Source organism: Myotis brandtii, unplaced genomic scaffold (genome assembly GCF_000412655.1).
Source record: "Myotis brandtii unplaced genomic scaffold, ASM41265v1 scaffold199, whole genome shotgun sequence".
In the NCBI taxonomy this organism is placed as follows: domain Eukaryota; kingdom Metazoa; phylum Chordata; class Mammalia; order Chiroptera; family Vespertilionidae; genus Myotis; species Myotis brandtii.
In genome coordinates, this window is record NW_005357414.1 from 4,086,503 (window position 1) to 4,108,606 (window position 22,104).

The 22,104-nt window shown below is 47.4% G+C and overlaps 1 protein-coding gene across 9 annotated transcripts in view; it reads left to right on the forward strand.

Annotated features, from left to right (window-relative positions):
* Positions 1–22,104, forward strand: part of TSC22D3 (TSC22 domain family, member 3) — a 62,454-nt gene that overhangs the window by 26,020 nt on the left and 14,330 nt on the right. Inside the window, exon 3 of one of the 9 annotated variants that reach the window (XM_014538835.1) lies at positions 9,997–10,087. The exons of the other annotated variants lie outside the window; for them this stretch is intronic. Coding sequence (XP_014394321.1) covers positions 9,997–10,072 — 76 coding nt within the window. The 3' untranslated portion in view covers positions 10,073–10,087. Of the gene's footprint in view, positions 1–9,996; positions 10,088–22,104 lie in introns of those variants that run through there. 9 annotated transcript variants of the gene reach the window in all.

Sequence of the window (22,104 nt, forward strand, 5' to 3'; positions counted from 1 at the left end):
CCTAACTGCCCCCCACCATCCTGGTTGCCACCAACTGCCCCCCTGCCAGCCTGGTCGCCCCCAACTGCTCCCTCATGCCAGCCTGGTTGCCCCCAACTGTCCCCCTCTGCCGGCCTGGTCACCCCACACAGCCTGCTGTTCAGTCGTTTGGTCGTTCCTTACTAACTCCCCTGCCGACCTGGTCGCCCCACGCAGCCTGCTGTTTGGTCGTCCGTCTGGTTGTTTCAGTTGTGACAGCCCCTGGCTTTTTATATATTTGGATCCTTCCAATTGCAGCAACTCTAACAAAATCTTGGACACTGTTCCATCTGCCTTAGGGAGTTAGCAACCACCAATGTCCTGCCTGTGAAAGTCTTGGACACACATAGCCCTATCCAACCTGGAACATTAAGCTTGTACCTGCAGTATCTGATCAGTTTCTGCCTAGTCAGTCAGCAGTACCCTGTGGCTGAGCCTGTTTGGGTGGGGAGGGGAGAGATGTTGTTGACTTTAGCAAGTGCTCCAGGAGGGAGCTGTTCTCTGTTTCTCCACCCCCAACTGCCTAGCTCTCTCTCCTTGTTTAAGTGTCTAGCTTCTAGGCACCAATCATGGCCCCGATCTATACCCCCTATGTGGAATGCAGGGTTTGCTGTTGTGCGCAACCAGCACTTCCAGCTCTACTCCTCTGCTCAAACGCTGGGCTGGTGGTAGATTTATATCTGCCTGACCACTGAGCTCAAGTAAAACTCCCTGACCAATTCCTTTTGGTCTTTTCTCCATGACCTTGTCAGGGATGCTCATTCATGGTGAGTCCACAACTGGAAGGAGCTGCTTCAGCAGATTCACCTTGAGGAACAATTCCCTTCTCCTCAAAGCTGAGAAAGCAGGAGCACTGCTCACATTGATTTGGTCCAGACCTTTGTTTTATGCATTTCTAGATCCACATTTTTCATAGACCTTCCAGTACTGATTCACAAAGCTGAAACCCTATCCTAGGGTAACCCGAAAATACAAGCCTGGGACCCTAGATAAAGCTGCTGAGTAGACAAAAGATGTTGCATCCAACCCTGTCTGTCTTTCTATAGCATTATCTCAACTCCCCCTTCTCTGTGCCCTGTACCCCCATCCCTCTAATGCCCAGGCTGTGGCTGCCTCCTGGATGCCTGGAGTACCAGGTGCCAAGCAAGAGCTCCTGCTCTACTGATTTTTTTTCAGTGTACTCCTTTGGAATCTTAGGGATTAACCAAACTAATCTCAAGGGCAAGTGGAGGGCCCTGCCAGTGGGGCTCTATGCCCCTTACCCCAACTTTAGAGTAGCTCTGCTTCATCTGCTTCATCTGTTTCATAAATTGGATTCACCATGTGAGACTGTTTGAAAGAAAGGGTCCACTTTTATTTTAATCACTATGCCTTTCTCTCTCCATACCCAAACTGACCTATTCCTTTCTTATCCTCTTTCCTCTGAACTCTACTAGGGGACACTGCTAGTGGGTAACACTAATCAAATAACCATCTCAACTGATGTGTTAGCTGGCTAGAGGCTGGCTAGCAATGCCAGTGACTTCACTTGGGGAAGATTGGGAGGAGAGCAGGCAAGTTGGCACTCTACTCCTCACATCACATGGCTGCCTCCCCACCCATCATTAATAATAATCCCTTGAATTTGCATAGCACTTGACAATTCCCAAAGCACTTTCACAGACTTTATCTTATTTGATCCTTTGGAAAGCCCGTGAAGGCCGCCAGGGCTGGGACTGTTATTTACATTTTACAGACTCAGGAGACTCTTGAAACCATTTACTCACTGGCTTCTCTGTAGAGCCTGCTAAAAAGGAACTAGTCAGTTTGAGCTGAAGGGTGGTTAAAAAAAACCAAGAGTTGGATGGAACGAGGGCTATAAAAGCAGTGACAGGTGAAAGAGATGAGGCAGAAGGGAATAACAGATCCACAGTGCCACCAGATCCACCAGCCTGGTTTGTGAAACTCTTCAGAAGTAGTATGAACTTTGGGAAGGGCTGACACAAGGAGGCAGAGAGATTTTCCATTATCCATGATGGTCATTGCTTGGGCTCCTGAGCCAGTCACTGCCCCCACCTTGTCTCACCTCCATTTTATAAACCTGACCTGGTCACACAACTCTCTTGAGGCTCACGAAGCAGAATTTAAGTCTTAGAACTGGAAAGGCCGTAGAGAGCTGTGTAACCATTTTATAAAAGGAAACAGATGCCTAAAGACAGAAAAAGTCTTGCCCAAAGTTACACAGAGAAGCTGAGGCAGAGGTGGGTTGATATGATACCCAGATCTCTCGACTTGAAGTCCAGAGTGCTTTCTATTATAACACTGCGCTCTCTCTCTCTCTCTCTCTCTCTCTCTCTCTCAGTGTGTATAGAGGTGTGAAGAAGGGCTGTGTGTAGTGTCCGAATGCCTGTCTAGTGAACTGCTGTGGCCTGGACTTTGTATCCATGTGCAATGGCTGAGGCTTAAAGCCATTTATGGGGCCTGGGGTATGATAGGGTGTGAGAAAGACAGGGTTCAGGGTTTCTCTCCCAAGGGGATTCACCCACATAAACTGCTCCAGGTAATTAAGATCCCAGGAGAATTGGCAGCTGCTTGCTGAACAAATTAGACTCTGCCTTTATGGGCATGTTCTTTGCTGGAGATCAGAGGGCCCTCCCTGATGTTTGGTTCATTAGTCATTGTTCCCTGTCAGAGCAAGCACTCAGAAAATTGGATGTCTGGCAACAGGCTGTATTCAGAAATTCAATAGCAGCAGCAGCAACGGCAAGAGCCGAGTGTCTGGGACAGTGTTTTGTGCACAGTAGGTGCTTGGAAAAATGCTTGTTAGCTAACTAATGAACTAAGTAAAGAAAGCCTTTAGTTCTCCACACTATTCAGAATGAAACAGTGTCAATAACAGATCTGATTGCTTTTCACCAAGCCACATTTGAACTTTTTAATGTGCAGGCTGGCAGGATTTGGGTAAAAACTCAATGGACCCTAGATTTCCTATGCAGATGGCACTGTAGAGATCACAGTGCCTGCCACTTGGATCTTAGATTTAATGGACTCACTGCTCCTTCTAAGCTTGCCCATGACTTCCTTCTAGTCAAATCCAAAAGCCTTTTCCCAATTTTAGTCTTCTTTGGCCAACACAGAGTCAGCCCAACAGCAGGGGACAAGATGAGGTTCCAGGACATGTGTGGTAATGGGGGAAGGGAGCAGACGCCAAGAGGACATTTAGGTCTGGTGGACTTTAAAATTAACCTGTCCTTCTTCACCATGGCCACAGGCCAAGCCTGCCAGGTAAATTTGGGTAGACACATTAGTATTGTTCTTAAATGTCAGGGAAAGGATTTGTTTTTGTTTTGTTATTTTGTTTCTTATACTAAATGTTCTTAGTTCAAAATACCCAAGATTCCTTGCAAAGGTCAGCTAGCATAGCAGGACTAAGAGAGTCTTAGCAGCTTTTGGCAGTCACTAAAGGTTACCGCTGGTGTCTTGTCTATAGGCCAAGGGAGTGAACTCTGTGAGGGATTTCAAATGTCCTTCATGAACTTTTCCACTATTCTAAGAACCATTAGAAAAAGTACTTCTCTTATTCACCTAGCTATCCAGTCACTCCTTTAAATCCTGTCCACCAAGGAAGAAACACTAGAATTTATGAGCAGATTCCTTTTGCCTTTGTTGGGAAGAAGTATGTACATGAGTATGTTTAGCTGTGTACATATGTCAGGACTTGAGTGTGTGGAGGGGCTTTGGGTTGTAATGTGGATGTACATAAACATGTTTAAATCATGTCTAAAAATGTATGGCAAAATGTATGGTAAATATATTTATTTGTGTGGGGGGGAGAGTGATACCTGTGTTTGTGAAGGGATAACTGGAAAGATGGCATCTGGGAGGGTTGGTGGTCTTGTGTGTGAGAGACATATTGTGGAACTCCATCTAAGTCTATTCCTGTATTTTTTACTTGAGAGTCAGGGTGAGGAAGGTATATATGAAGGAGGTATGTGAACACGTGAGCAAGCATGTCATTGTGTGTGTGTGTGTGTGTGTGTGTGTGTTTTGAGGGTTTGGTTGGTGTATATGTATATACTATCTTCAAGTCTTGGGCTTGCCTGGCCACATTCCTTTTTCTCCACTCCCAGACCTCCTTAAATCCTCTGTCCCTGCTTCCTTCTCCTTAAGGAAATATTTTCTAGCATGTATCCCCCCTTTCTCTATTTCATGATCTCTATCATCCCCCACCCCACTGTCCCTTCTCCCAGGCCACCTGCAGTCTCTAGCAACAAAGTGAGGGTGACTCCACCATTGAGAAGAACAATAGTAAGTGATTGGGAAACAATCTCTGAGCCAGTGAAATGTCTGCCTAAAGATTATTCTTGGAGCAATGGGAATCCTGTGGGTCACCCTTGGACAGATTAACATCATTAAGAAATGTAATATAGATATTCAATCCTAGAATTTTGGTGAATTAATTAAAGCCTTGTTTTTAGTTCTATTGAGAAGGAAAAATCATTTATTATCTTTAGTCTGACCTTGTCCCTTCAAGAGAACTCTTATTCTGTGAAAATAAGGGCTGAGGTAGGCAATTCACACATGCTTGTGAAATCTAAGCAGATTATCTCACCAGTGGCTATAACTGTAATAAACGAAAGTGACCTCGTTTAAACAAACAGATGTTTGGGGCTGACAATTGAAGTGAAAACACAACCTTAATTAATGACTTCGTTAATAGTAAGTAGTTCACTTTTTAGAGCTATTAGCTAAATTCTCAGTCTTAGTAATAACATAGGTCTCCAGGTTACTTTTGTATTCTTCCTGTTAGTAATGAAAGATTTCTAACTACTGGGTCTGTAAGGCCACTTGTAAAACAGGAGAGGAGGACAAGCTAGAGACAGTTCTGATTGGAATGAGTGTTTAAGAAAAGTATTCCTAAATACTCAGGGCTCCCATCCATATATGTGTGTCCACCATCAAAACCAGTCCTCCTATATCTTCCACTAGGTAAACTCACAAACAAGGTATATTTAATACCCATTAATGAATAAACATGATCTCTAATTTCAAATAACATCCTATCAATAACTCACTCTGGATCTAATGTAGACACGCAGCTGAATTCAGGGAGATTGCCACTTCTCAAATGAACCTAGAAAGCAACCAAACACCCTGTTGCCAAAGAGATGGGTGAAACAGAGTAGAGGATGCTGGGAAATAGAATGTTCAGCTCCCTGGTTTAACTGCCACTTGGTGTAAGGCACCCCACCCTTGTCCCAACTGCTTATTTGTTATTTCATCAAGATGTGACAGGGAGGGGGTGGTTAAGTCAACTGACATGCTGGCTTTGGGTGGCCCTCCCTTCAAGAATAGCTCTTTCTTTGCTGCAACAGATACATCCAGCTGCAGATTTCAGTCATCACTAGATACACTTGCAGATGAATTCAGAAATTATACTGGCTTGTCCAATTGTTGTCACTGGGTTGAACAGGCACTATTGAGACTATCTTCTTGGCCACACCACTGTCCTGAGTGCCACAGGAGAAGGGAAGAGGGGAGAAAAACCCACTAAAAGCCTGCTTTCCACCCTTCAGGAGTTTTGGGTCAAGATAAGAATATAGAATACATACATAGAAATCGCTCAAGAATGATTATAAAGATTTATGTCCACAGATGCAAAATAACGCATACCAAAATGTCCTATAAAATAATGGGCTCTGTAAAATGATATGTGAAATTAAATGGCAATTGTGACTCTCTGGAATTTTGATATTCTTGATACCACAAGAACAAGGGGAATAGAAGTGGTTGGAGCAGGCTTCAAAGCATGTGTTTAAGTATTGAAAGTAGTGGGAATGATTGTCTTCCATGCTGAACTCTTTATTTTAATAGAGCTTCTCCCACATATCCAGGTTACCCTGTCTCAGAAAACTGCATGTGCTATTTCTACGCTGGCCATAGTGAAAGATTGGTGGCTTTTAGTAGTGTAGGGTTGGGCATATCAGAGATGGCAGAGTCAACTCAGCTTCATACCCAGCTCATGGCTTGATCACAGACCCAGTTGATTTAATTTTGGCCTGAGCACGCCAGGGTCAGCCTTGTGAACCTTCCCATCTGTCTACAGTCTGGCCCCAGAGCTTGCTCAAGGTTAAGAAAACTATCCATGGCTTATCACCTTTTCAAAGCTGGTAGGCACTCTCATCCACATTCATTTCCTCTTCCTGTTCACAACTGGAGTATTATATCTGGGCTAGAAAGGAGCAAGGTGGTATTTGAATCCAAAAGGAGTACAATGGTTACATACCTGGGTTTGCTTTCCACATTCCCCACCCCCTTACCAGTGGAGAAACTAGGGCTGAGTTTATACCCCCTTTCAGAGCTTGAGCCCTCAGTAGGAAGAATACTCTAGAAAGGGTCAAGATAGGGAAGAGGAAAGGTCCCCAACCCAACTCAGGCTTGACATTGAGCCACAGGTGTGATGCCCAACTGGTACAGTAGTGTCAACAGGCATATCTATTGACAGGTGAAATGGGTTTAAAATGCTCACAGCCCACACACCCCTTGTAGCCATCCTCAGCTCAGCTTACCAGACTACACTGCCCACTTCAACTTAGAGCTGAGTCTACAGCTTCTGGGTCCCAACATCCCTGCTTGGGCCTCAGGTTGGTATATCTTCTTCCATCCTTGGCCAGGACCCAGAAATCTTTATCTGCCTCACTCTGGGCCTCAGTTTCCCCACATATAAGATGAAATGGTTGGACTAGATGATCCCTGAGGTGCCTTCTGGCTCTGTCATCCTGGAGTCTAAGTATCCTCCCTTTTTTCTTGAGTAAACGCTTTTAGGACAGGGGCGGGGGGAGGAGGGGGACAAAATACTTTCAGTTTGGAAGCTGGTCCAAAGTTCTCAAGCTGTGTTTGTTTTGTTTCTTTCCAACTGCTTTTTCCCATCACGAAGGGCCAGTGGTCACTCTGGTTTGGGCTGTGAATATGGTAGGGTGGCAGGTCAGTGGTTCATGGCCATCCTGAGTTGTTCCAGACAGTACAGCCACCTCCCCCTCAGGCTTCAGAGGAAGTTCGTCACTCCTGCTGGAGCCGCTGTCTCCTGCCTGACTGGGCAGGGACCCTCCCCTCAGTGGCAGCCTGATGAACTGACCCTGGGAGGGCTGATCTGAGTGCCCCATCTGCTATGTGCTTTGGGGTTGGTTGGGGTGGGAGTGGGCACTGTGCTTGGGGCTCCTGAGGGGGAACTTCTGGGAATGATGTGAAGAGCCTGTGACCGCCCCTGGGATGGATCAAGTTCCCCTCAGGAATCTGGGAAACTGGGACTGATGGAGGCCCTTGGGGGCTGGTCAAACTGGGTACCTAGGGGTGGTTTGCTATTAGGCTGTAAATGAGCCTGGGGGAAAGGAGGGGGAGGGGACTCTGTGACACATCATGCTCTGATTCCTCCAAGGGACCTTGGAGGCCTTCAAGCCAGGCTCTTCATTTCACGAGGGAGGGAGGAAGCAGTCTTCCACAAGACCAGGAGTTGGAGGGAGGGCTTGTTGTTCTGTGTGATCATGTGATCCTGGGACTACCCCTATTCCTAGTCCTTTCCAGGGAAACAGTAAGCTGGAAGAAGCCTAGGCAGGGAGAAGAGTGATGACGTGCCACACAGAAGGCAGTGTCAGCCACAACAAGCACAGCCTCTCAGACAAACACATCTCTCTCTCTCTCTCTCTCTCTCTCTCTCTCTCTCTCTCACACACACACACACACACACACACACACACACACACACATATGTGCCGAGGCCTCACTGCATACCCAGATCCTCAAGTGTGGCTCTGTGGCACTGAATTTCTGTGACAACACCCCAGTGGCCCAGCCCATATCACCTGTTGGTACAACTTCACTTTGCCCAAGTGTGAGGGAGGAACGAGGTTCCTTGGAAGGGGAGAGGCATTTTCTAAAGCTTAAAAAAAGGAAAGAAAGAAAGAAAACAAAGCAAGGCTGAAGTCCTCCCACAGGCAGGCTCGTGCTCCGGGTGTGCTTTCGTAGGCCAGAAACTACAGAACTGGGAGTACTGCCAAGTGCTTTATCAAAGGAAACAGCCCGCCCAACAGCTGGAGATGGGCTCCTGCCAGCTGTGTGTGCCTCTCGGTCTCTCCTTCTCCTTTTCTCTCCCCTCCCTTCTCCTATCTTCATCTATCCATCTCCTGCAGTCTTGCACTTTGCATTGGGAGAACCCACAGACAGACTTCCTCGGAACAGAGAGAATATCCTTGACGCTGAGGAACCAAACAGATCACAGCCCCAGCTAGAGTAGGGGAGGCTGTCTTTGTGAAGGGACTCAGGTCTCCTGGCATTGGGCAACAGGCTGCTGGGTGGCAGCTTCTGCTGCAGCTGGAGCCTTGGGGAGGCAGTTGAGTAGTCCCTCTGTCGCCTTCTTTATTGCCCATGGTGGGAGGCGGTGCCTGGCTGGGCTGTGTGTCTTGGCGGCAACAGGGTGTTTTCCAGCAACCTCAGCAACTTTGCCGTCCAAATTCATTAATTAGTTAATTACTTGGACTCATTTCTCTAAGCCTTGGGCTTCCCAGGGAAGAAAGAGTTGATGTGCAGGTGGGAGAGAGCTCTGAAGAAGGGGGTTCTCCCTTTCCTGGGGGTGAGGGCCCATTGGCAGATGGTGAGGAGAGAAATTAAGGGTAATATCCTATGGCTTCACCCCTTCTCCCGGCCCTCACCCATTTCAGGCTCCTGATTTGCCGTCAAAATGGCCAACAAAGCCCTAAAAGGCAGCTTCGAGCTGCGTTTGTAGAAGCAACCCAATGAAGACTGGTGGCAGCTGGGCTGCCTAGCTCTGTGAGTGGAACTAAAGGCAGCATCCCTGTCCCTGTGGAGGCCCAGGGGCTTTCTCCTATTCCCCAACTGTGCACAGCCTGCACCCCTTGCCCCAGTGGACACCTGGGGATGGCTCAAGGCAAATCCAACATTTCCCCTTCCAGCCTGGCCACATCTCAAGGGCAGGATTCCTATTAGGTTTGTCTCTATACCCCCAAAGCCTGCCACGTGCTGGGGCTTAACTAATGTCTGGTGACCTGGCCTCTGAGGAAACCATTTTAAAGCTTGTGTCTTATCAAGTGGGAGGCAGCAACTTGGTCTATGTATATTTCCTAAGGATGCCATGTTAGGCTTATTACTTCTTTACTAGTGAGCAGAGACCATGCTGAGGGCTATGGGGGGGGGGGGGTACCAACAGGAATAATGAGGCCAACTTAGGTAATCTTGGCTTCTGGCACCTGGTGGGCATTCTGCTGTTCATCCTTCCTCTTGCACAACCTCTCCCACCATTGTAGTTCTCACAAGGCCAAGCTCTTGAATCTTCTGTCGTACCCCCTCTTCCTTCTTTCCCTGAAGCTTTTTGTATAGATGGTCACATTATATGCTTAGTCACATGAGCCCTGTAGGACAGTGAGCACGTTGGGGAAGGTCAATTGAGATAATATATATATTATTCTTTGAACTATGCTTGGTGCAAAGTAGGCACTCAATGAAAGTAAACTGCTGGTGTTCAATACCGCTGCAGTGTGTGTGTGTGTGTGTGTGTGTGTGTGTGTGTGTGTGTGTGAAGATGGCTATTACATGCAGCTGGGCTGATAGGACTGACTGCATGCTAAATCATAGACAAATCAGAGGCCCTGACTAGGATACTCAGAAGACACTTCAGCAGTTCTGATTGCCAGCCCTGGCAGCCACAGTCCTGGGTGGAACAAGGTATGGAAATCAAGAGCCTGAAGCAGAGTTCAATTCTTTATTTCTTTATTTCTAATTCAGTCCCTCCTAAGTAACTTAGGCCATAGGGCTGACTAGACTAGCCCCTAGGCGTGGGTGGGGACAAAAGTCTTCTGGGAAACTCTACCTTCCCTATAATTTCTCTGAACTCTGGCTTCCTGGCTTCCTTCATTTGGGATCATTTTGTCTCACCTGTCCACCCCACTCTAAGCTCTAACACATATGCCTTTGTCACATTTTTCCCAGAATGTTGTCAACCCTGAGTATATCTGAAAGGACCAGCCCAGGACTCGAAAGGACCATATTTATAATGGCCTGTTGATGACCATATTTCTGAGTGTGTGTCTGTGTGTGTCTAGAGCAGTGATGGCGAACCTATGAGACCCGTATCAGAGGTGACACGCGAACTCATTTTTTTGGTTGATTTTTCTTTGTTAAATGGCATTTAAATATATAAAATAAATATCAAAAATATAAGTCTTTGTTTTACTATGGTTGCAAATATCAAAAAATTTCTATATGTGACACGGCACCAGAGTTAAGTTAGGGTTTTTCAAAATGCTGACACGCCGAGCTCAAAAGGTTCGCCATCACTGGTCTAGAGCCTACAGCTTTGGGGTACCAATTTTTCTGCATGTTTAAGCCTTGTGACAGTAATATCTCTCACTCTTAGTCCAAATACCAACTGCTCGACCATCCTTCAGCAGCAGCCTCTGAGAGCTGGGCAGTCAAAAGGATGCTGATGTGGACATGTGCATAATTTGTGATCTAGGACCGTGGTCAGCAAACCGTGGCTCGCGAGCCACATGCGGCTCTTTGGCCCCTTGAGTGTGGCTCTTCCACAAAAAACCACGTGCAGGCGTGCACGTACAGTGCGATTGAAACTTTGTGGCCCATGCACAGAAGTCGGTATTTTGTGGAAGAGCCGCATGTGGCTCGCGAGCCGCAGTTTGCCGACCACTGATCTAGGACTTCACGAATGGAGGTTTGTGGGGCTTTTCCCTCCCAGTTTCCTCATGGGGGCACTTCCGATAGTTGGCACCAGCAGCATGTCAGCTGCAGGGAGCAAATGGTGTGAGAGAAGAGATTCCAGGTCTTCTTTGGCTACGGTTGATTCCTTATTTCCTCTCCTTTCCCACTTTGGGAGCATTTGTTGCTGTCTGGAGGGCCGGGCAGTGCCAAGACCACAATAAACAGCTTGTCCAGTACACACAAGCTCTTTGGACCCTGAAATGTCAGCTGGCCAACTGGCTCACAGCTAGACCCTGCTGTGTGCCTTTTGCATCCGGCCCTGACAATGCCACTCAACACTTGTAGAACCATATGTCATAGCAACAAGCCTGGGAGTAGGAGCCCCACAGTGACCTGGACTTAGCTCTGGGATGCCAAGCTTAGGGGCTTCACTTAGGGCCCCTGGCAAAAAAAAATGCCTTAGGGAACCAGTTCTGCAGGTCTCAGACCAATAAAATGGCCTTCCCTCCCCCTTGCCCACCCAGGCCAGACAGCCAGATTCCCTATGCCCCATATAGCTGAACTACCGACTGGTGTTGGACAGAAACATCTTGCCCAGTGAAACCTAATGGGGTGCAGGGCACATGCCTCCAGAGGGTACAGACAGAGCACAAAGGGCAAAAGAAGAGGGGGAGAGGTGGTGGGGTTTGGTGACAAGAGTGCCAGGCCAGGATCCAGGAAACCTGGGCTCCATTCCCAGGCCCTGCCACCAACTCCCTTGGCGTCCTTGAGCAAGATCACCCAGAGGGCAGGGTTGGGGGAGCAGGCATAGTGCCAAGACCTTGCCTAGGAAAAGAAGAGCTGCAAAATCTAGTTCATGCCTTCAGGAGGTGGGGATGTAGTGTTTAACCACAAACACTTTCTACTGAAGAGCTACCTTGTTGCTTTTAAATACCTGCTGTGAGGGCTGAGGGCAGAGGTCACAGTTGTACCTTAGCTGGGGAAGGCCCTGTGATTGTCTTCACTTCAGCCTCTTATGGCCACCCAGGACAACTTCTCTGGGGTGTGATGTTTGTCCCTATTCATAAAAGGTTGTATGGAGGAAGCATCTCTCAGCTCACCACCATAGGCAGCCATACCTCAGTATCCCTAATGTTCAGAGACCCACACCAAAACCCTCACTTACTCTCAGGACCTGCCTTCATATCTCATCCCTGAGTGTCCTCTCTCTGGTGGCAACAAATCAGCTGTTTCTGCCCTACAAGCTTGATGAGGACTCATGAGGTTCAACAGTCTTCAATAGCACAAAACACAGTTGATAGAAGCTACCAGTGTCTGACACAGAGTAACTGCTCAATAGATATTTGTTCAAATAAATCCGGGCTGGAATAAATTCACAATACTTGCATATAAAAGACTGCATTTAATGGTAGAAACATTAGCGCCTACAGTAGGACCAGTTCAGGGGCAGGAGGAAGGAGCCTGTTTGTGACTCTGCAAAAAACAGCATAGGAGCCACCACCTTCTGTATGCTTGGAGGGAAGGTAGGATACACCCACTGAGGGTGGGGGAAGGATGTCTGGGAAAAGGGCCAACATACACTTCAGTCTGAGGGCCTCAGACGCTTCCCAGAACAGGAAGGCCCCATGGTGGTGTCTAATTGGCTTTCTAGTTTTTCTATTAGGTAGTGAAGGCCCTGTGACAAAGCTAGGGTAGGGCTGAGCTTCCAGAATCTCTCCTGGAGTTTTTGGGTGGCTTCTGGTTATTCCCAACCAGGTGCCAGTTGAGAGAGAGGGCCTTGAATCTGATTAGCTTTGCCTGAAGGAGCCAGGAGGGCCTTGGCCCGGGTCTTCCTAAATCACGCATATCTCAATGTGCCCTCTCTCCCCCTTTGGTTCAGGGGCTCTGGGAACCACGGTCTAGCCTTTGCAGTGTCACTTGCCAGATTCCTGTGCTGTCTATGCCTTCACAGCAGGGTGGGTGAGAAAGAGTGGCCCAGGAGGACAAAACAAACAGAGGAAAGGTCTTTGGGTCTGTTGATGTTATAAGTGCTATTGATTTTACACGATTTTTCCATTGGGAGGACAGTGAGCTGACCTGGTTTTACAGCTGGCTCGGGCTTTGACGCTACTAGGCCATGAACTGAGAATCCAAGAGGCTATGGCTTTATCTCAACACATACTTGATAGTCACCACTCCCAGCAAGGCCAGGCAGGGACCTCCCAGGGTAGAACATGGGAGGATGTGGGTGGTACAGGCCTCTGTTCTTTCCACATTTTCCTAGGGATACTGTATGACCCCGGGCCCAAGCACTCTCAGATCTCGCTGAACCTGGATGGTGCCGGGGAAGGTGGGGGTTGGGGGCTTTTCAAGCAAGAAGGCTCTAGACATCAAGCTCAGACAGGAAGAAGATGGTTGAAAGAGCACTGAACTATGAGTTGGTGACTTGGGCTCGTATCCCAGCTGGGCCACTAATTAGCTGTCTGATTTCAAGCAAATGACTTCCCTTCTTCTTGTCTCAGTTTTCTCATGTTAAGTGATCGGTAGAACTAAATAATCTCTGAGGTCCCTTCCAGCAGATTTGTAAAAAATGCGGAAGTTAGCAAGGTGGCGAAGGATATAAAGAATAGAGGAAGAAGCAAGAATGTAACATTCCAGTTCAGTTCAGAAGTGGGAAAATGGGAGAGAAAGAGGTGTGCTGCATCATGGTGGAGTGGAAGTGCCCGGAGGCCTAGATCATGTTCCCAATTCTCCCATTAACGAGCTACCTGACCTTAGGCAGGTAATTTCCCCTTTTTGTACCTCATTCAAGTGGGAAGAATGAGTTAGCTTTTTGCCCCACTCCCACCCCCTGACTATTTTCTTGTTGGGAAACCTAGGTACGTACACACATGGGAATAGATTTCAGTGCTCAGTGGTGTGACACCAACAATAGGTGCATTTGGAGAAGGGGCAGGTGATGGTGGCTGCTAGGTAAGACCTTACCTAAAGGTCAAGGGAGGATAGTAAAGAGGAGCAGCAGTCCCAGAATTAGACAGACCTGGATGGAATTATTAGCTCTGGCCCTGCCTGGTTATGTAACACAGGCAAGTCATTTGTTCTATCCAACTTATAGTTTCCTTAGTCACAATTAAAAAGTAGAGAATTGAACTAGTTGATCCTCAAGGTTCCTACCATCTCCGTGATTATGTGGGAAACGAAATGCAACAAAAAAGAGGCCAGAAGATGCCAAGTAGGCTAAAGGGAAGAATTTCGCATTCAAGGAGGAAGCCAGCCAGTGTGGATCAGACAAGTTTGCCAGGAGAAAAGAAGGGTGGTGTTCCCAGAGTAACAGTGGGCTGAAGGTGGGTGGCGCAGTAGTGGTGAAGGAGAGGAAGGAGAAGGGGAAAGAAAAGGCAAGGTCGTTTCAGAGAATTGATTGAAAGGGACACAATAGCATGTTTGATGTAAGAGATCTTGGTTGGAGGGCCTGCCGATAGGAGCCACTGCCTCTTCAGTGGGTCTCAGACAAGATGCTGAGGGTGGTAGTGAGTGCTACAGCAGCCTCACCAAAAGCTAAGCCGGGAGTGGAGGGTGGGGAGCTGGAACACTTTTCAATTGGCAGGCATTCCACAGAGGAGAGGGTGGTCAGGAGCCCATCCTTAAGTATTTGATACTCTTGGATTTTATACATCACTGATCCCTGCCCATACCCTGAGATTGAGTTTGGGAAGATGTGGAAACTGAGGCCCTGAGAGAGGGGATTCAACCTGCCTGGAGTCACATAACAATTTCATGGCAGGACCAGGAGCGAGATTTGGTCTCTCTCCTGATTCAGAGCCCAGTTCTTTTGGTTACCACTTCCCCCTCCATTGTATGCTCTTAAGCAAATCCCTGGTTGGAATTGTTAGCCTCTTGAGGAAAAAAAATAGAGAGAAGAGAAATCAATTCCAAGTAACTGAGGATCTCAGGGTCTTGGGAGGCTGAACCATGCTAGAAGGTGCTGTGAGCCATTTGGCCACAGAGCCCATGTTTGGGGAGAGAGCAGTGAGGACTGGGTAGGGTGAAGAGTGTGGGTTCTGGAGTCAACTTATCCTCGAATCTCAGCTCCAGCTGTGTGACCCTGGGTTGGTCACCAACTCCCTGAGCTTCTATTTTCTCATCTGTCATCTTTAAAGAAAAAGTTACATAGAGTTGTGAGAAATAAATGAAATAATGCATGAAAAGTGCTTGGCCCAGTGCCTGGTGCATGATAAACTTTCAATAAGTAGTAGCTGTTATCACTACCATTACCTTTAATGGTTTAACAAATGTGAGAGTTTGTGATCTTTCTTACCAACCTCCCATCCCCACCAAAGACCTACATTCTGCACTGTGAACTTCCCTCTTCCCTTACTTGCCTCAGAATCCTGCCACTACTTCAGTTGCTGAGCCTTGGGTCTCTGAGACCACCTTTGTCACCTCCATTATGGGACCAACTCTCTCAGGTGGCTTCTCCAAAGAGTCCCACTTCCTCTCAACCTGCCTGCTCACATAGGGCCCCAGCAACGGGCAGAGGGAGGGAGACGGATGCCAGAGGCCAACAAAATGAGGCCATGCATTGCCGCCCTGTCACTAGTTCCCTGGCAGGGCCTAGCAGGGTCACCTTTTTCCTCTAATCTTTAGGGAGCGGAGGATTGAAATGAAGCTCCGAGGGAGCTCAGATGAAAGCAAGGGCTTTGCCCCCACAAATTAGGAGAAAGCTTCCCTGCAGTATTTGCCAGGCCAAAAGACATTACAGCCAAGAGGACTGCCGTTCCCTAGTATAGGAACAGATCTATTAGAACCATGCTTCCCCAAGGTAGGTGTTATTTTCCAGCCCCTAGGTAAAGCTCAGGGGCCCCTAATTCTGGTGAGGAAATCCTCAGTGAAAATACTCCTGGTTATAGACCTTCGGAAGGAGCTGATTGCTTATGCTGGGGAATTCAGAGTGTCCCAAATTGATCTCAGCCTCATCTCTGGGGGTAAGGTGGGATCATCAGAGAAATTTGGTGGCACTAGGCCAGAGAGGCCCAAAATAACCTTCTAGCATTCAGGTCATGGAGATGAAAGCCCATCCCATTCTCTGGGTGGAGAGGTGAATGAGGAGCTGGGTGGGAAGAACAGGCAGGTGGACCTGGTGAATCTAGAGGTGGAGCAGGCAACTGCCTATCTGGCAGGATTTCACAGGCTCCAAAGCAGACTCCATCCCCAAATTTCTCCCAGCACAAGTAACCAAACAATGATGTGTTTCTTGAGCACATGCTGGTTATTCCACATTGTGTTCAGCTTCTGTAGCAAATCATTAAGTTCAGTCATTACCACCCTTCCACCCCCCAGAGTCCTTCCTCTTAAAAGCTTCCATGGGGAGTGGCTAAGGTCAGAGCTGGGAAATCAGGGTCATTTGGCACACCAATGGCCCTGGAGAGTGTATGTGGCAAAAGGCCCTTGGATGGTGAAGGAAGGCCTGAGGGTGATAGGATGGGTGAGAGGGGTAGGGTGGGAGATGTTCTTTAAGCAGAGTGGAGGTACACAGGAGACCAAATCTGGCTAAGGGCCAAGCCTTGGAAAGACACAGAGGATTGGAAAAAGGAAGAAGGCAGGCCAAAGGCACATTGGCGTTTTTTTTGTAAAGAGGACTCTACCGTGTAACCTGAATGAGTCCTTCAAGCACAGCAGGGTGGGGAACATAATAATCCCTGATATTTGTCCCAGACCTCTCTCTCTCTCTCTCTCTCTCTCTCTCTCTCTCACACACACACACACACACACACACACACACACACACACACACACAGTCTCTTAATTTTCATAACAGCCCTGTCAAGGTAGATAGGGCATATGGTAATTACTCCCATTTGACAAATGAAAAAACTGAGACTCAGAGAGATTGACTTGCCTAATGTCACACAGACAGTTTTAATGGTAGAGATGGAACCAGAACTTTGGTCTCTCAACTCTCAGGGCAATGAGGCCAGAATTGGCCTCAAAATACTGGCTCTTCCACAAAATACCAACTTCTGTGCATGGGCCACAAAGTTTCAATCGCACTGTACGTGTGCGCCCGCACATGGTATTTTGTGGAAGAGCCACACTCAAGGGGGCAAAGAGCCGCATGTGGCTCGCGAGCCACGGTTTGACGACCACGGGCCTAGGGGAGCATCCAGAGTATGGAGATAACCAACTCCATAGTGTTTTCTCAGGAATTCTGGGAAGGACCCCTGCCCCAGATATATATCAATCTCTCCTCTCTGGTCACTAATACCTGAAATTGCACTCTTAGAGATTAATTCTTTTGGATAGAAACTGTGGCCACTGTTAAGATGTGGAGGAAAGAGCGGGGACATAGGAGAATATCTCACCACCTGGGAGTGTACCTAGGAGAGGGCCCTGGCTGGAGTAGGATGGAAGCAGTGCTGGCAAACGTTCCCCTTTTGCGTAAGAAAGGGAGACATTGCGTCAGAGTGAATGCTGGTGACACTGGGAAGGGGGGTGGGGGAATCTGGCCTGAGGCAGGCCTAGGAGTGCTCTAATGGGTGACTGCACCAGGAGTCCTTGGAGGAAGGCTGGGGGAGGACTTCCAGGTAGTGTGGGGGAGGGCGGCTGCAGCTGGTAGACAAGGAAGCAGGTTGGCCTAAGAAGCTGGAATTGTGCAGGGGTGGGCGGGGGTGTGGGAGCTATTCAGGGAGCTGGCCTGGAGCCAGGGGCCAGTCCCAAGGGGGTGAGCTGAGGCTTGAGAGTTCTGGGCCCGATTCCAGCCCCTGACCTTGAGTTACCATGCAACTCGGCACTTTTTCTACCTCAGCCCAGACACCCATCAGGTCTCTTATCTCGACTTCCCCGTTTTATAAAAAACTGTAAAAAATTACTCTCTGGACTCCTCCTGATGGACCCTGCCCTCCTACAGCCCTTACCACCCCACCATACAGCATCCTTCAAGCCTCTTGGGCCTGGTGGAAACTCTTGCCTGCTGCCTTTAATCCCAGGGGCTGTCCCTCCACAGTGCAGGCTGCCCCTGCATGTGATGGTCCTAAGGGTAAGGGCCTGAAGGCCTCACCAAGCTCAAAAGCACAGCTGTAAATAGGTGCATCTGAAAATATCAAGGCTGGGGTTGTTAGGACTAGCAGCAACCATAGAAGTCACTTTTGCCATTCATTTATTCAATTACATTTATTGATATTCCAAGGTTGTTCTAAGTAGCCAGGGGCAAAATCAGGCTAGAACCCGGGTCTCCTGACTATTATTCTAATGCTCTTTCCACCATGTTCTGGAAAGCATACAGCATGAGTATAAGGGCATAGTATTTATCCTCTATGTAGAGCCAGACTTTCCTACAGTCAGAGTAGCACCTGGCCTAATTGGCAAGATTTGAAGATCGTTGATAAACAACCTCCACCCTCAGCTTGTTCCCTTCCCACCACCCATACCTAAAATTATACCACTGACTGAAATCTTTGGATTAAAACCCCTGTGGTTTGACAGCAAAACCTGTTAAGCCATTACCTGCCATTTACACAAAAACATTTCTCTGATTTGTCCTTTAGGCCAGGTATGGTTGACTTGGGGGAGGTACACTGTGAGTCACCTCAAAGGGGGCATGGCTGGGAAGGTCAGGGAGCCCTCCAGATAGTAGTGAGGGGCCCATGTTACTCCAGGCAGCAAGAGGGCAGAGGTTCCCTGAGGGGACAGGCAGGAGGAAGGTACCTGAAAAGGAAGCAGGAAGGTTCTGAAGACAGATTCCTACTTCACAGTGTAGTCTTCTGGCCAGCCCTGCACCTACACAGTGATGCTCAGTGACATTTTGTTTCAAAATACGTGTTTACATTTGGTCTTTCCTTATGCTGGATTATACTGAGTCTTTTGTCTCTTCCACAGCCTGGTGACTGAATAGTTTGTACTTAGATTTCTGAGGGCCTTCCCGGAGTCTGGTCAATAGTTGTCCTTAAATAGTCTGCCAGTCCCTGAATTGAAATGCAGTTCTGTCCCATCTTGGCATGCTAGAAGGCGCTCCCCCCTCTCCAGGAAATTGCAATGGAAATCCTTTAGTCAATGGAAAGAATAGCCCCCATTGCAGGGCTTCCCTGCCTGACCCTGATAAGGGCCTGTTTCCAATTCCCCTGCAGGTATGACGAAAGGAGTTCAGTGGGAAGAGACATTCGTGCCTAGAATGTAGTCCTACCTGGAAATCTCAAAACCAAGTGAAATGAAAAAAATAGATATATAAGTGCAATGCCCAGCTAGAAACTGCCAGGAACTTTGGAATCAGACACCAAAGGTTTACATCTGGCCTCTGCCTCTTACTAACAGGGTGACCCTAGACAACTCACTTAACTTCTCTGAGCCTCAGTTTCTCCATCTTAAAAATGGACCTAATGATAACATGATACCCAACTCCTACTCTCAGCTATGCAACTGTTGATGAGGTTCAAAATGCTAATGGATATAATGCTCTTGGCACAGTGCCTGCTCAGTAATCAGTATATGGGAGCTACTGATATTATTATTATTATTGGGACCAGATGTGGCTTTGAGTTCTCCCAGTGATAGGTCAAGACCAAACAGCAGTCCATCCCAGCACTCTTTTTGCATCGAGGTTTTCATTATGTCAGGTTTGCTTAAAGCAAGGCCCACCTGCAGGGCATTCCCTGCGCTGGTGATTCACGGGAGGGGTGCATGCCACCCACCTATTTTAAGCTGTTCTACATTTTCTTCTCTCTGACATGGACGTGTTTACACAGCGGAGGGCAGTCCCAGTCAAAACAAGATGAAAATACACTGCTGGCTGGGAGCCCTAGGCTAACTGGTTTCAAGTCCTCTCCCAGCTGTCAGTGCCTTACAACAGGGCCATGGGGATGGTGGGGGACTGCCCAGCCCTACTCTCCAGGCTTTCTTCATTGGCCCAGCTCTGCCTTGTGGCAGGCAATTTGCCATCACCTGGTCAAGCTACAGTCGGGTTCCAGGGCACCAAAGTTTTACAAGAGTAAGAAGGAGGAGTGCTGAGAAGCAAGGGCTGTCCTGGCCAGCTCTTGTGTGACTATTGTGCCTGCCACCAGGGCTGCCTGATGCACAGGCAGAGGAGAACTGCCAACAGAGAGTGACGGAAAATGGCCAAAGAAAGCTCCCCCAGCAACAACTCCCCTCTTCTGCCTGGCATTCCCCCCACTCAAACTCATTCCTGTGAGTTAATAGGAATCTCTTGGTAAAAAAAAAAAAAAAAAAAAAAAAGACCCTAACAACCACTTATCAGAGTCAGAGTCTTCCTGGGGGGCAAATTCTCACCTATGCCAACTTATAAATGAGTAAGTAGAACTTGAGGAGGAGCTGCCCATTTGATGAAGGAGCAAATTAGAAACCCTGGACACTCAGGCAGTTTGGTTTCTTGACAGAGAGTCCAGGAATATTTTGGCACATTTGCCTGTTCCCTAAAACATAAGACTGCCGGTTAGCTAAGATCCATTGTGAGGCCCCGCCCCAGACAGCACTCCACCAGTCTCTATTTAGTGAGCCTGGGTTACTTCTCCCAGAAGCCCCCCACTATTTAGGCCACACTGAACAGATCATCATGTTTCTTCCCTGAGAAAAAATGAAACAGTTCCCCTTTCAAGAAAGACTTTTCACTTTAACAGGGGTCCTCAAGACTTCAAACCCAAGGGTGACATTAAAGGTGAAACTGTTCTTTATCTTGGTTAGCATCAGTATTTTTAGTCAGGACAGTTTTTTTGTCCCCACGTCCCCCATCGTTCCAGTTATATGGCTGTCACTTGCTTAGAATCAGGCCTGCTGGCCCGAAATCCCTCTTTGATGTTGCTGCCAGCTGAGACTGGACTGCCCTGCTCCTGGGCTTCATCACCCTCCACTGCTCCTCGTGGGTGTCCTGTTCTCAAGTGACCCAGCCCCTCCAGCTAAAGATGGAAACTAAACCAAAGCCTTAGTGTTAGTGGAGAACCAGGAGCATGTGCGCGTGTGGACACACACACACACACACACACACACACACACAGATGAATTATTTCTTTTATTGAAGAAGTTGTGCCTTGATTCCAGGTCATTGGTGGCCATTTATTCAATTAAATTGTGTTTGAGTCAGATTTCCCAAGTGTGTTTGATTTTCACTGGTCTTTTGTGTTTTTAAATGCAGAGGTGCTCTCAGACAATAACCATCCCCAAATTAAAGTGTTAACACAAGGCAAAGTCATGCATTTGCCTATAGTTCTTCCCCAAAGGGACTATTAGCAAAGTTCTAACACATCAAAAATCTTTATTTATTTATTAAGCACGTATTTACCACATTGGGACTGTATGCCAAGCACTGGTCTAAACCCTAAAGGTAAGGTGGTGAAGAAGTTAAGCCCTTGCCCTCACAGAGCTTATATTCTAGTCTAGGAAGCCCATCGATGCTCACTTAAGAGCTTGTGTGCTGCCCCCTTTCAGCTGTGGTCTTATCTGGCTGTGCCTCTGGTACTACTTGAAAGATTAGAGGTTCTGCTGATTACTGACTGCTTGTGCCATTGAAAAGGCTCTCCACCCTGACCAGTTTGGCTCAGTGGATAGAGCGTCGGCCTGCAGACTGAAAGGTACCAGGTTCGATTCCGGTCAAGGGCATGTACCTTGGTTGCGGGCACATCCCCAGTAGGGAGGGTTCAGGTGGCAGCTGATCGATGTTTCCCTCTCATCGATGTTTCTAACTCTCTATCCCTCTCCCTTCCTCTCTGTAAAAAATCAATAAAATATATATTTTTTTAATTCCTTTTAAAAAAAAAAAAGAAAAGAAAAGGCTCTCCAGACCAAAACCTAATGTATGTCACGGGTCCTAAGTTCAGAGAAGGATTGCTAAGACCTTCAAGAGACTAAATTTAAATAAAGATTCCATTTTAACATTAATCCCTCAGAGCATCCCTCCCCGTAAGCAGTATCAATAACTTGTGAAACCATGGAAATTACAAATGGAACTGGACAGAAAGTTAGCAATGCTAGACTTTGAAATAGCACTGATAGGGCTGATCATTTTTTGAACCATTTTGCAAGCAGTGTTTGGGGACCAAGGGACCCTTATTAATCATGAAGCATATAATGTTCATTCAGCCCTCTTGTTCTCCAAAAACTCAGCTATGCTGTCTACACGATGTCTACCAAGTGTGGAAACATAAGCAAATATATATATCATTGTCAAGGATGTTCTCAGCCTGCGAAAATATTATATCTCTATTTTTAGACTTGTGAGTATCCATAAACATATACACCTTGTATGATGCATATGTTGGGAAGGGAAGCATCATTCCCATTTCATAAATGAGGAGTTGGCAGCTTAGGAGGTTTACAAACCTAAGCATCCCCAAGTTGGTCAATGTGGAAAAAGAACATATTTTCTTTCCACTTGACCAAGTTCATTTATTTATTTGTGGGGGG